We start from the raw sequence: 15,575 nt of genomic DNA on the forward strand, positions 1-15,575 counted from the left end.
TCCTGGAATAAATACACGGTGATTACAATGTATCTTCAGCTTGCACCAAATCACCCTAAGGCTAGAGAAGAGACAAGAGATAAAAATAGAGCAATGTCCCTTTGCAGAGACAGCTCGTATTTCCTAAGGACTTAGCCAGTTTCTCCACTTTCTATCTCTCTACAGTTTATCTTGCAAAATTCTTCCTGGGTATTTCAAATCACCTGTGCCAGGGTGCACAGATTGCTTCAGACCTAGGGGCTGGCATTAAAGGCAGCACTTGCCAGAACTCTTCAGGCAGTGGTCTCTGCTGTGCTGTTATTGCTGATTCCAAACCTCAGTGCAGCAGCCTGCTTTGTAGCACCACTACATTCCGTGACTTTCCCATTCAGGGTTGACATTTGAGCTGTGCAGTTTGTTGAGGTTCTTTCCCAAGATAACCTTCCACTACATTTTTTTTTAACTCAGTCTGTAAGCAATATATTTCAACAACGTTTCTTGTTTGCTTCTATTATTTCCTTTCTCTCTTCTGGCATCCTGTTCTTTTCTGTCTCAGCACCCTTCTATATTCTGCTTCTCTCCTCCCTCTTTTGTTTTTTTTTTTTTTTCTCCCCTTGCTGGAGTATATTTAGCATTTATTTGGGGAGGTTGGCACCAGCTTTCCTCTGCTAAATGAGTCACTGGTAAGAGCTATCATGGGTAATCTGACAGACAGTTTTCACCCATCCTCTGCATGTGGAGTTTCCATGGACTTCCACAGCCCTGACTCACAAACTTCAGGAGCAGGGGAGAACAGCAGGGGGCTGTCCAGGAACCCCTTGGGCTGCATCTCCACACCACTGCCACTCTCAGAGACTAGAACTCCTGCTTCAGGGAGTCAAACTCTTCCACACTCTTTGATAGCTCAATTAATTACTTAAAGGGGAAAAAAGCCCAAAACCAAAACACCAAAAAAGCCACCCCAAAAAACAAACAAACAAAACAAACCACAAACACACAAAAAAAAACCCAAACCAAAAAACCCCCACAACATAAACTCTATTTCTTTCATTTCCACCATCATATATATGAAAACCTCTCCTAAGGAACTATATTTTTTTGTTGCGTGGATTTTATGTTTTCAGGTGTTATCCCTAAACTTAACCTGCTGTTCAAGGCCTGTAGGTTTTGGGTTTGTTGCTCTTCCTGAGCAGACTCCACAGTTTACTAGACAAAATCAGGCAGATGATTACATGGGATAGTGGGTTTGAAATTGCCTAAGGCTGAAAGACAGACTTTGGATGATGATCTGTGGAGGGTTATATAAAAAACTACAGCAAAATAGGAGCCTCCTCTGGAAGAGAGAATGATCTTATGTGTTTAAAAAGCAAACAGAAGAAAGTGCAGAGCTTCCTGAGTTTCCTTCTGATGTGTTAATTCTACCATTTTCAGAAGGTAATCCAAGAAGTAGCTGTACCTCTGAATGGCATAAATGAATTCATTCATTTGACACTAAACTGCAGAACTGTCCTCTGCAAAAATAAGTGGCTCCATTCTCTTCAAATTAAGTCATATATTATTGGAAATAGGGCACATCTTTGAAAGAATTTGAACTTCACAAAGTTTTCTCATGTTATATAAAACTCTTTCAGAATAATAACCAGGCTGCAGTTTGATAGCTATTTCCTGCTAGAGATGGTTTAGTGTAGTGCTGACCCTTTTTTGCACTGGAATAACCTTAGATTTATTTTCAGGGGATGAAATGACCTAATGGATTATCTGGGGTGTTCTACAGGCAAAAGGAAAAGGGAATTCTAGTTCTGAATATGCCAATGATTTTGTATAAGAAATGGCATCCCTGCCTGTAAACGTCCATCTTTTTTTAATTATCAGTTTTCCACACTCGTTTGGCTCTTTTTTTTTTCCCCCCTCTCCTCAGAGTTAATGGCTCTTTCCCTGATTAAAGTGCTTTGCCACAGCTACAAAATAAGATATTTAATTTTATGTTGTCCTAGTCAGGCAGTTGATACTCTGTTTCATCTCTATGGTCCCCTTTTGTTCTGTTTTGGGTTTTTTTTATTTGTTTTTTTTTGGTTGGTTGGTTTTTTTAAGGTATTGGTGACTGTCAATATCTTTTATTAATCTTGAACTTCTTCACCTTTTAGTATTTTCTTGGCAATCTTTAAAAAAGCAGTACTGTAACAGTGTTTATATAGTGGCTCTGGCCTAAAGTACCAAATCACTTCTTACAGACATTGTTGGATTGTCTCTCACATAAAAGATGTGGGACTGCAGAACATTGTTACATGTAATGTATTTATGTTGAATGTGGGAAGACAAAGGCATCGAAATATTAACTGACTTGTGTAAGATTATGGAATGTCTTCTACCACAACAGAATTAAGCCTGGTTTAGGTTATAACAAAAGACAATTTTCCAAATGTTTTCTGAATTCATCAACTTCTTTAGCATCCAGTCATATCTCTTGTTTTTCTGTGTAAAGTCTGACTATTTGGTGCACTTCTTTCATCCATGACAGATTTTTATCAAGCATTTTGCTGATTTTCCCAAATTGACGTCTGGCTGCTCTATTTCTTCCTTTCTTTTCCATCAATGTCAACCTTCTTAGTACAAGTCTCTCCTATAAAGGAGTCCCATATCAACTTCTCAATTTCTTACTCCATTAATAAGTGTGGTTTCTTGGCTGTAATTGTGAAGAATTACACTTTTAACCCGAAGGATCTTTCTTATCAAAATGGAGCAGAACTGTTTATAAAGTTTCATGATTTTTTTTTTACTCTCATCTGAAAAGTATCATCACTTATAAACTGTTATCAGGAGGGCTTGGTGACCAGGGGAAATTAATCTTTTTTTGTTCTACTGTTCAACTGCACTAGAAGACAGTAAAAACATTTAAAATGCATTGCTAGTATCAAGCTTCCATGCAGATAATTGCTATAGTACCCTTTGGGAATGGGAGAGAGGCTTATCCAAGCCAACATAAATCACAAGTGAGATGCCCATGAGATAATCTTACTTGAAGGATAGAACTGTGTCCAAGGATGTCTGTATCTCAGCATTGAATATAACCTGCTTTCAAATTCTGGCAGGATTTGCCTGTTTGCTTCCACCATCTTTATTCCATGTCGATTTAAAAAATTACTTCACCGTGTATTTCCAACTTTATTTCAAATGCTTGTAGTTACTGTTATTGTATGGCCATGGGAAGGGCAAAGGAAGAGATCTGTTCAGAGAGCCTGAGATTTCAGCTGGTTTTATCCTGTTACTTTGCCTTTGCTAAATGTGGTCACATGAGGGCACTGCATCTGTGACCAAAAGTTTCAGTGTCTCATGATACAGACACAGTGTACTGTCAGTCATTTAGAGATTATAAACTATTGTGTGTTTCAAGAATAGCTTCTGCACTCAAATCTCATTTTGGCATTAGGAGGATTGAGTGAAAAAAAAAAATATGAGTGGAAAAAGGAGCTCATGTACCTCTGCTAACAAGACCTCTTTCATTCTGGCATATATTTTAAACTTTCATCATGAAACATTGTCAGTCCTTTAAATTTCTGAGAATTTTCTCTTCATGTTTTTACTCTGGAAATATAATATGTTTGTTATCTCTTTTAAGCACTGTAAGAAACAATTCATTGGTACATGAATCTCTCTCAGGTGTTTCCCTGGTGAAACAGCTTTACCACTGCCCCTGGTAGGTCACAGCATGGAGGTCTCATTCACAGATTTTTAGTTCCACTTGAAACTATTGCTGTTGTACCCGTGTTGAATGGGAAGAATAGTCTCCAGAGGTGTGTAATGTGGAATAAGCATGCATACAACCCAAATTCAGGAAAACACAAGTGGAGGAATGAGGGAAGGCTGTAGTGTTTACTGAGTGATACTCTGACCTGTGCTCTCATGCCTGGTCTATGCAAGCTACTCTGGAGTGGTGAGTTTAATGCAGCTTTTAAATCCAGCAAATTCCCTGGCTAGGGTGTTAAAAGTCTGAAACAACACAAAGTGCTGTTTCTCACATAACTCATCTAAATCAAGCAGCTTATCTGAGCTATACTGGATGAAAGAAGCTACGTTTAGAGCATTGCTGGTATGTTGTGACGGCTTTTCAATGTAGAGCTGCCTACAAACTCTAACCAAACAAGCTCTAAATTCTAGAGTAAGAACCCTCATTGTTACACTGAACATGGTAAGTTTATTTTGGGTGCTCTCTGGGCTTGTAAAATTCTTCATACAACAAACGCTCCGAGAACAACGCGGAGGAGTTTTATTTCTCTGAGCATCCTATAACCCACCCGTGTTGGGTCTTTCTGTTGGCAGAATGGTTTGTCTCCGTTGCACATGGCAACACAAGGAGATCATCTAAACTGTGTTCAGCTTCTGATTCAGCACAACGTGCCTGTAGACGACGTCACTAATGACTATCTGACTGCGCTGCATGTCGCCGCCCACTGTGGCCACTACAAAGTTGCCAAGGTTCTCTTGGACAAGAAAGCTAATCCTAATGCCAAAGCACTGGTGAGTACACAGCGGGGTACTATTCACAGCTAAACATTCTCCCAGAGTTGTGGTGAGACTCATTTGAGAGTTATTTTCTGCCTGCTGATGTTGACGGGGAGGATGTGCTGTGTTGCTACAGCCCAAGAGAGGATGCTCAAGGTTCAAAGTGTTGATAATGTATTGTGAAATCAGAGCAGACCTTTGCTTACAGACAGTCAACAGTGATTTATGAATTTTTAGTGTAACTGGAGCACTTTTGCCTCCCAGTAGCTTTTTATGATTCTGAATAGGTGAAACAGCTGCAGACGTAACTGCTGTAGGTTTGGGTATGGAGAGAACCCTCATTTTCTAAGTGTTTGTAGAGAGAAAAGAATCAGCAACATTTAAAACCAGGGGAGTTTTTATTAGCTCTCAATCATGTGAAATAGTAAAAGGTAGGAATGAGTTACACAATGAATATTTGTGGTATTGTATAATTATGTCAATGGAGTCATATGCCTTTCTGCTTTAAAAACAACTTCAGTAACAAAATACGTTAGTGCAGTTAAACTGCATACAAGCAGAATGCATCAATGTGTTTTGTTCAAGAACTTGCAATCTGTTCTTTTTAGAATGTCTCTTTGATTTGTTTTTCAGTAATTGTTCCAAACAAATTTACGTTCTGACATGAATTGGGTTGACTGTTGGTTTCACAGCCTGATGCTAACTCATTCAGCTCCCGAAATGTTATGTGAGCTCCTGAAACCCTCACAGGCCAGGAGGGATTGACTCTCTTGAAAACAGTACAGGCTCCACAGATTCCCTTCTCTCAGCCCCTCTGTTTTTGTGTCAGATCAACCTGTCCTCACGTGTCTTTGGTCAAGGTATTATGGGTTTTGTTCACTATAAACAGCAAGTGGGGAGGCAAAATAGTTGTAGTTGCTGTAAACTGGCAGATAATGAATGAAAAAAAAAAGTAGTAAAAATAGTTTAGAAGATCTAAATTCCAGAGGTTGTAATGTGCCTTTTTTACTAGCAGTTCTAAAAGCTCAAAAGAAAACCAACCAAAAAAGACCCACCCCAATCCCCTGCCCCCCCTCAAAAAAAAAACTCCACCCAGTTAAAAATGAGTATGGTAAGCAACAAATGAAGGGTTTGATAGTTTTGGTGAATTGAGAATTTTTAAAAATAAATTAATTACTGGAGTAGGCAATATATTTCATAATTAAAACTTGCTATATGAAATAGAAAAACCTTCTAAAAAGAAAAAGACCTATCTCTTACATGAAAAATTTAATAAAGCCAAAACAAGTTCTGGGAGGTGTTTTTGTTAAAACTGAAAAATGTTTTACATGAATTCCATACCCAATTCTAGTTTTTAAGGACACATGGGGTATCAGGAAGTATATTTTTTCATTTACAGAATGGTTTCACACCTCTTCACATTGCCTGCAAGAAAAACAGAATAAAAGTAATGGAACTTCTTCTGAAGCACGGGGCATCAATTCAAGCTGTGACTGAGGTAAGAAATGGTCTTTTCACACTTGTGTTTGCTTTTCCTACAAATTGCATTGTAACTCTATTGATTAATATTTGAATATTTCTGGAAGAACATGGACCATCAAGTCAGCAATTACTTTCAGCTAGGTATTATGAAATAATAAAACTGAATAATAAAGTCAGTTGCCCTTGTGAATCACAAACAAATTATATGCTTTGGGATTACAGTTGGAAAAACAAGTGAAACATAACATATGAAAAGTTTTTTCTAAAATCCACCATTTCTGTCACTTTTTTCTGTAATTTAAAGCACCAAAGATGATGAAATTTGAGAGATCAAGGTGAAGACTGTGCTTCACCAAGTCCTATTTTGAAAGGTGATTTAATTCAGAGCTTGTTTTCACTTTCCACCCAGAAGTTATGCTTACCCACCATCATGGGGCATCACAGATCTGCTAGACAGAAATCAAAATGCTGTTACTTCAGCCAGGATGACATAGTGTGCACCCAGTTATTGGCACAATTTAGAGATTAATTAAGTACCTACAGGATATTTTTTGTCTATGTTTGTGTATATTCTACCAATTGAAGAGAGAAGGAAAGATCACATATATGAATGTGTGAACCCTGTGGAATAAGCCAGGTTAGGAAATGGCAAGGAATTCCATTGATTAAGCAAGGTACAATGGGGAGTAGTTCATCTCCACAAAATGGAGTTTCATTTAGTGCATGGGGTTTTATTTTAATTATTCAGCAGCAAACCATAGAGCTCCCATCCTGGCTTGCTTGAGGGAGAGTAGAGCCTGCCCCGGCTATAGTTTACCTATATCCAGACTAGTTTTTGAAAACCTTAGGGGTTGTAGATGCAGCTTTCAGAGTTTAATTTGAAATCCTATTCGCAGGGGAGTGAGAAACACAAAGACAGCCTTTATGGAAGGGCTGAGATGCATCTCCTCTATATTAAGTAGTCGGTGTGGAAGTAGAAACACTATCAAATCCATTTTATCCCTTTTAAATTCAAAGAATTATGAGAACAGAAGCAAAAGCAACACTTAGCTACACTATTGGTGCAAGTGAACTGGGTTAAAAGTCTGGTCTGTACTTTTGGAATTGCTTTTTTGAGCAAAAGCTTTCCAAAAGCAAGAGTTTTTCCTTTATTTCCTGCCTCACTGTGATCTCATGTGATCTCAAACCACATCTGACTGCATTTGTTGGGATCCAGGATGATACTTTACTGCAGGGCTTTACCTTCCTGCCTCTTTCACTGACTATATAGTACCAACCTTTCAAGGCAGAATTAGGAGTTGGTACTCAGCACCCATCCCATAAGCTGCTATTTCTCTAAGTCAGAAACAAAGTTTGTGTCTGGCCCTCAAAACAAATTGGCCAGAAAGCTTCAGAGTGTTCCTCCCTGAAGGAATCTGAGAGCAAACAAGTGTTGGTTGCAAGTTGTGAATAAACAATGCAAATGCAATAAGAGGAAACAAATAATCATTGTCACAAATAATGACTGTTGCATGTGAAACTGTGCATCAAAGGTAACATTTATTACCTTTTTTATATGGTGAATTCTGTTTTCCAGATAGATTCCATACTTCCATTTGCAAATACCGCACCTTTTTTTCCGCTGCAGGCTTGAATCCTTGCAGTATGAGTTGGTGTTTTATGTTCTGAGAGGACGATATGCCTTGTATTTCCACCACTCTATTATTTTAAAAGCATTTACTAAATTATTTGAAACAGGTAAAAGAAGTAACACACTGAACCAGTTATGCTGCCTTCCTGCTCATATTTGCTGTTCTGCATGAGAAAGGAAAAAAAGTGTGTTTTTCTCACCTCTACCCTCCTGGGACTTGTGAATATCTGTGGGAAAGCTGCCTAAATCAGGGGATTTCCAAAGATCCACTGAGCTTTCTCCTCCTCTTGGTAGCAAAACCCCCTTTTGCAGCCTCTGGCTGAGTATTGGTACAGCTGTGCAGAAGCAGCTGTGAAGAGGCTTTAGGATAATTCTATGTGGAGAAATATTAACTATTGATTAGATTTCTAAAGCAAAATCCTTGAGGTCATGTCCTGCTAGAAGACTGCTCCCTTTTTCCCCTTTCCTTCTCCCTCCCTCTCTCTCCAGCTGGTCTTTCACATCTTGTATTAGGGCAGTGGTGCAGATTTATGGTGGTGATAGTGCCACAAAGACCTGAGGGAAGGGGGAATTCTCTGTAGCCTGTGTCACTTGTGTCTGGGCCTCTCTGGCTGGATGCCAGTTTCAAATTCCCTTTCTCCTGGAGAAACAGTGGGGATGGAGCTCACCACTAAGTTCAATAGACCTTTTTGTTCACCCTAAAGCCAACTGGATCTGTTGAGGACAATGGACACTGCATCTTTTTTGCATTTAGCTGAATGTTCCAGAAAGTCTTACCTTTGTACCAGGAATGCTTCTACAGTTTATTTATTTTTTTTCCTTCTGTTCCAAGATGCAAATGCTTTAAGAAGAAATTTTGCTTAGTTGATGGAGAACTACTGGATCCCTAGAATGTTTACATGTTTGCTCATGAATCATACTCATAGGTGTTTCCAATTCTGTGTGCCCTTTACTTTAAGCATGTGTATATGGTTTTGAGGAGATGAGACCCTCTCAGAAGAGCAAGCACTGGAGTTTACTTAGTTTGGAATAATTTATGTTTTCTCCATGACATTCTTGTAAAGGAATGTGGAAGTAGGCATTGAAATTGGACTTTGATTTGTTTTCCAGTCGGGCCTAACTCCAATCCACGTTGCTGCCTTCATGGGCCATGTAAATATTGTATCGCAGCTAATGCATCATGGAGCATCACCCAACACTACCAACGTGGTGAGTAACAGCTCCCCTCTCAGCACAGCAGCACTGGGAATGCACTGTAATATCTGGGAGCAGCACTGTGAAGAAGTGCCTAATTCTGATGTTCACCATCCACCTCCACAGCAGCTGTGGCTCGTGCTGGAGTCATGGGAAAGTGCAACCTGCTGGCTCCTACTCGGGAGATGCTTGACAGGTTGAAACCTCAAAAGGGGCTGACCTTAAGTAGGGTCTCTCCTCTTTATTTTCTGAAGTAAAGGATGAGAACACACTGTAGCTTTTCATATGTAATTTTTGAGATCTATGCTTGACTGTTGAGCACTGTTTTCCCAAGACCCCGGGGGTCTGCCATTTAAGGAAAGTTGTGCTGTTACCAACAGATTGCAGCAGATTGTTGGGACATATTGCCTGTGTCCATCCAGCCGTCTGAGCTGCCTTTCTGCTGGATGTGTGCTGTGTGCCCCAAGGCTCCCGGGGCATGTGTAAAAACTGAAGTCATTGTTAGATGGATATTTGAAAGCTGGGAAGTGGAAGGAAAGCAGAAGCTTTTTGGTTCTCTGCAGTAGTTTGGCCTCAGAATCTCCCTTTCACCTTCCATACGCAGGTGCAGTTAGAAGGCAACATTTTGTAAATCTTCACCTGTTAATTCTATTAGATTATATAAAAATGCAGCACCGTTTGGAAATTAGCAGTTGTTTATACCTAAAGACATACTGGCGTCCAAAAATGTAGAAAGCACTTTTCCCTCCTGCATTTATTCTGGCTTCCTTGGATTTGTCTTTTCTTAAGTCCATGAAGCTTTGGACGAATGTACTCAATAATGATACTATTTTTTCTTCTTGTTTAATCAGCTCAGTGCTTGTCAGATAACAAATTACAGCAGGGGCATAAGGCAGAGCAGAAAGAAAAGACAAAAATACATGTGTGCCTGAATATATGAAATTTGAAATATGTTTTTTGACTACATTAAACTCTATTTAAATGGACATAATTTTTAACACTGTTAGTAAAATGCTAGTAAATATAAAGATTGCACTGTCTCTTTTCAGCAAAAGGCAGTGATAAAGGCACTATTGTGTTGGGAAACTGACCCCGCAATAAACTGCTTTGCAGCATACAGAGAGATCAAATATTGACTTAATCTTACATCTTGCTCACAGACAACTACGGCAAAGTATTCTAGTGGAGATCACACTGAACTGGGCCCTCGGTATTTTTGTATTTATGAAACGTTGTTGGCATTTGTTTTTCCTGTAGTCTGTTTTTAATTGATATTTTGTTTTTGCTGCTGCACACCAGAGAGGAGAAACAGCACTGCACATGGCTGCCAGGGCTGGCCAGACAGAGGTGGTGCGATACCTGGTACAAAACGGAGCCCAGGTGGAGGCTAAAGCCAAGGTAAGGTGATGGCCCAGGTAGAATAAACCTGGATAGTCTGTTTTGACAGAGCAAGGACTCACATTCACCTTGCACGTGTCTTCAGGGAGAGAAAGGGAGATGAAGCCATGTCATGTAATAACCACTGATATTTTGTTATGTGCCCTCTTACTTGTAGTCATGAGTGGTTTGTATGTAAGAGAGAAGGCAGATGTCAAGTTGATACCAACCCTCGGGTTTTTTGCCAGTTTTTAATATAGATTATCTTATGTTTGAAGAGTTTTGTTTTGGAGTGGGAAGTGAGGAGGGAGGGGAATACCTTAAATCTGCTTTTATTTCAGCAGAACTGGAAACCCTAAGCTTCTGGTGCCTCCTGTCATATCCCTAAAGCAACAGCCTGTATGCATTCAAAAATAGTTGTACTTTTAAAGAACACCTCCTAAAGGGAGGAGGCACAATACAAGGATGTAGCAGAGGGCTGGAAAGAAGGAACAGATCCTATAGAAACAATTGGAATTCAGGAGGGTAAGGGCAGAGGAAAAAGAAATGGTCAAGAGACATGAAGAAACACACAAAATTATGGAAATGAAAGAACTCCATGAAACAGGCAGGGTAAAGAGATAAATGGGTGCAATAAATAGCAGTCTTAATAGGTAAGTCAGGAATTATTTTTTACCCAGATGGTAATAAAATGGATACAATTTCAAAGAAATCTATTTTTCATTGTGAAACTATGTGTGAATTGGCTCACAAATTAGTTTACTAGTAAGAATATCTACTTATGAGGAACTCTGGCTGAATATTTATAGCAGATGCACTTCGTATCTGCAAGCAGCCTGACAATAGAAGTGAATCATGTGGTCTGTAAATCTCCAAAGACAGCCCTGAAAGTGAACAGCTCGTGCTCAGAAGCACAGTCATGCAAATATTTTTTTAAAGTAAATTCACAGAATGATTTAATTTGCGCAAACTGCCATTGCCTTTGATCAGTTTATCATAAATAACAGCTAAATGCAAGCAGTAGATTATACACCAGTGCTAACATCAGCTGTGAGAAATTTGTGGGAAGCAGCCATAAACTGGAATGATTTAAGAACCACAAAGTCTCTCCAGCAGTCAGAGGAGAATTGTCCTGCAGAGGAGCAGCATTCACATCCTGACAATCTCCCGTCCTAAATCCCAAAGGTGTAAAATCACTGTTGTAGGATGGGCGTGGACAGAAGTCTCCCTTCCAGAGAACAGCCCAGAATGCAGGACATGGGGTAGTAGTGCTCAAAAGGTAAGAAATTCAGCAGGAAAAAGTGGGGAGAGAAAGATGTTTGGCCATAATGTGAAACTGTGCTTAATCCAAAGACTGTACAGTGGAGAATGGGGAGGACAAAAATATTAAATCAAATAATAAGGGAGAAATTATCCCTTAGACACTCAGAACAAGGTCACAAACATCATAGTATTTTCAGTGAAAGAGAAGAAACAGACAACGACATCCATGACAGGACAACCCCTATGCTCAAAACTATTGAGATTATTGTGCTCTGAATAAGAAGGGAGAAAGCAACAGTGAATTTGCACACCGTGCTCTATCTTCAGTTATATCTACTGAGAAGTTATCTGCAAAATACCAAACAAATTGGTCACCAAAAAAAAAAAAAACAACCAACCAAAAAAACCCCAAACACGAAAATTATGATACTTTATGCAGGCTTCTAGGCAATAGTATGCTTTGCACCTCAGTTCGTCCCAAACAACTGATTGAGCTGTTAAATGTTGCTGGGAATCATAAGAGATCAGGATGTGAGGGACAAAGCTGTGCATTGGCTTTAAGAAAGGTCTCAAGTTCAACAGGAAACTCAATGCACCTTAGTGGCAAAGTGAAGTGAGGCAAATCCAGATTAAGAAGAAAAGTGATAAGTTTCTTAACTCTTATGGATTACATACCTGTCTGGAATATTTTGTCATGCATCAAGAAAGCCAGTGTGCAATGTTCACTAGGTAAGACCTCAGCAGAGTTAACGCTCGTCTGCAGTTTTGAAAAGTGACAGAATCTGGGCAAATATTTTCTGTCAGAATGCGAACCTTAGTTTTCTTACGCAGGACTGTGTTGTTTCCTTCATGTTTAGGATGACCAAACACCGCTGCACATTTCTGCTCGGCTGGGCAAAGCAGACATTGTGCAGCAGCTGCTGCAGCAAGGAGCGTCTCCAAACGCAGCCACGACGTCTGGCTACACACCCCTGCATCTTTCCGCTCGAGAAGGGCATGAAGATGTAGCTTCTGTTCTTTTGGATCATGGTGCATCTTTGTCTATCATTACCAAGGTAAGTGAGTTGCAGAACTGATAGCTTCAATAGTAAAGTAGTCCCTGTAGCAAAAGCTACTTGTGAGTTAAGTGCTGCAAGAGTCATACACCCATACAAATAATGTAAGAGTGAGCTACATTTTATTAGAAGGGTATAAAGCTTTGTGCTTTTACCTTAGAAGCTGATGTGTAACACATCCCAGTGATCAGACCTGCATTTTCTTGGAATGACAGGAATGCAGGGCATAAATTCCTGACCAGAGTTGATAAGCTTGTCCTTGGGTCTTCCATAGTGTGAAAAAAGGAACCTGACTCTTCCCTTGTTTAATGTAGATAAGTGTTTTGCCTTGCAAGGGAAGGGCCTCCAGGGCCAACAAGGCAGTTGAGAATCTGCAGGCTTGTGTAAGCCCCAGGACTGTTTAAGGGGATGGATGGAAACAGCAGTATCCCTGTAGATCAGAAACAAACCTTACCCTGAAAAAAGTACACAAAGCTGCTACATAACTGCTTTCTCTTACAGAAAGGATTTACTCCGCTACATGTGGCTGCAAAATATGGGAAAATTGAGGTAGCCAACCTCCTGCTTCAGAAGAATGCATCTCCTGATGCTTCTGGAAAGGTAGGACAGAAGAAATCACTGCCACTTGCCCAGGAAATATCTAAAAGCACATAGTATTTTAATAATATCCCCCTACCTACTTACATCACACTGGTATCCACGGCCTGCGTTTAACAGGAGTAAGTTTCATGTAGTATTCCAGTCCCTGTTGAGGGTGCCAAGAACCAGCAAACTCTTGACAAAAGTGACTTTTAATTTCATTAATTGGCAACAAAATGATGTGCTCTCTATTCCCACCCAGGGGGATGGAGACAAACCATTCCCCTAGGTTCCTGCCCAGACTACTTAGAGTTCTTATCAGAGTACTCGGCTCTGCTTCCCCAGGGCTCATGACAGGGGGCAAAGGCCAACAGGACCTCAAGCTTTTTAAACCAGTCCATCCTGGATTTTTACAGATCCAAGGGACAGTTTACTTATCCACTGCAGTAAAAGAAAAACATTGCCAAGGGTGTGACCTCCTTACCCACTCTGTCCTGGGGACAGCACAGATATGTTCTCCTCTGATCATCTTCCCTGGGGGAAGTGAAGGGGGCTTTCACAGCTCAGTAAGGATGTTCAAATTTCTGTTTCATTTTTTGAAAAGTTATCAAAGACTCTGGATACAGGACTGAATAACAAATGTGTTTTTTCACCCTATCTACTCCAATTTTCCAAACTCCCGAGTTTTCCCTGGAGAGGGTCTGTAACAGCACTTGTTTGTTCTGCATGTGTTTTTAGAGCGGTCTAACACCACTGCATGTAGCTGCACACTACGATAATCAAAAAGTGGCACTCCTCCTGTTGGACCAGGGAGCTTCACCTCACGCCTCTGCCAAGGTACAAGTACTGCCCACTCTGGGGGAACAATACCTGGGCTTTTTGTGTCACTTTATTCCCTATCTGCCTCTGTTCTTTCTAGGCTGTGTATGCTTGCAGTTACAGGAGGCTCAGTGACCTTGTTTATTAATGTCTCACAACCACAGAAAGCTGTTTAGAATAATTCTGCAGGTGAATGAAATAGCAGTAAAAAAAGCAAATAGAGATGTAGAAACACTTAAAATCTCTAGATTCAGTGCCATTCACACTCAGCCAATACTGAGCCTTGCTTTGTTCAGTCTCTTCATAACTTCTCCAAGCCAGCCAAATTTATATCATTGCATCTTAACATCTGTGCGGGACAAGCTTGGGATAAATGCCAGCTACACCCCCTTCTGAGGTGTGATAAGTTTCTCAGCACAACATATGTAATTACTAATGTGCTTCACAATACCACCCCAGTGTAAATGGACTGGCAAGAAAATAAAACTAGTCACAGTTCTGCTTTGATTGTAATTTCCTGTAGGCAAGACAACACCTACTATAAGGTTTCAGAGAATACGAAAGAATAAATATTTAAGTTTTTTCTAGTTCTGCATAGAAGAAAGAATTTAGAGAAGCCTAAAGTGTCTGCATCTTTTGTGGATCCCAGTTTTAAGTATGGGATTGATATATAGTATAATCAATCAAAGTATAATCGATAGTTGAACAACAACAGTAGGTGAAGCAGGGTGGAAGCATAAATAGGTTCAAGCAGGGTAAGTGCAGTGCAAATACCTCATCTGAAACAACCCAGACACTTTCTTTAAACCACTGCCAAAAAGTACTGTGGAAAAAGCAGAGCTAGTAGAAAAAAGGCAGTTTCATAGCTAGATGGACAGCTCTCCTTGATTGCCATCCTCTCACACACGGCTGAGTACAGCCACAGCAGAGAGACCTTCTGCATGGCTGAAGAAGAGGATGGAGTCTGTCACACATGGTAGGTCCCAGAGTTTGTAATGCAAAGAGAGGGAAGTTAAATAAACATGGATAGCCAGCAGCAACTTCACAGTTTAAAATCAATACTGTCCATAGTGGCAATCTGCCAGAGCAGTGCCCCCAGGAGGGGAACTGGAGTGATCTCTGATCTTTCACTACTGCAACACAGCACTCTAGAATACCACCCTGGGGAAGAAAGGGCCTTCTGAAGAGGATGAGAAGGCACTGACCCAGTTTTCACTGAAGGAAACTTCAGCAGAAGCTGTGCATCCTATAGGGGCAGGGATTGCAGCAGCCACTGACGAGGGCTTGGGAAGTCCAAACCAAGGTGGGAGCACTATATATTGTGGTATAATATTGCACAAACTCATGTGTCAGGTCACCTTAGCTTCCCCATCTATAACAGGACAGTTTTGCAGCTGCCACTTCAGGCCTTCAAGTGCCAGCTGTAAGTGTGCCTAAAAAGAAAGCATTTGTTAGTGTTCTGCAGCAAGTGAGCCACAGCAACACTGAGCAGAGCGTCAATACTAAATAAAATTAATGTTAACATGTTTGTTGCTTTAGGCACCCACAACACAGTCATGCGAAAGATGATGTTGGTAACAGCAGATGATTTCCCATTTCTTTTGTAAATGAGGTCTAGTAAATAAATGTGTTATGTCATATCTCATCACTGGCTTCAAAGTTAAGTTTCGTCGGCAGTTGCCTTTCCTGTGACACTG

At 40.3% G+C, this 15,575-nt stretch overlaps 1 protein-coding gene across 10 annotated transcripts in view; it reads left to right on the forward strand.

Annotated features, from left to right (window-relative positions):
* Positions 1–15,575, forward strand: part of ANK3 (ankyrin 3, node of Ranvier (ankyrin G)) — a 362,370-nt gene that overhangs the window by 244,715 nt on the left and 102,080 nt on the right. For all 10 annotated transcript variants that reach the window (XM_017825985.1, XM_017825988.1, XM_017825992.1 and 7 more), the window contains 7 exons: positions 4,297–4,494; positions 5,879–5,977; positions 8,702–8,800; positions 10,085–10,183; positions 12,283–12,480; positions 12,982–13,080; positions 13,798–13,896. In XM_017825985.1, the coding sequence (XP_017681474.1) occupies positions 4,297–4,494; positions 5,879–5,977; positions 8,702–8,800; positions 10,085–10,183; positions 12,283–12,480; positions 12,982–13,080; positions 13,798–13,896 (891 nt within the window). The remainder of the gene's footprint in view (positions 1–4,296; positions 4,495–5,878; positions 5,978–8,701; positions 8,801–10,084; positions 10,184–12,282; positions 12,481–12,981; positions 13,081–13,797; positions 13,897–15,575) is intronic.

The sequence above is a fragment of the Lepidothrix coronata genome, unplaced genomic scaffold (genome assembly GCF_001604755.1).
Source record: "Lepidothrix coronata isolate B3197 unplaced genomic scaffold, Lepidothrix_coronata-1.0 Scaffold124, whole genome shotgun sequence".
NCBI lineage: Eukaryota > Metazoa > Chordata > Aves > Passeriformes > Pipridae > Lepidothrix > Lepidothrix coronata.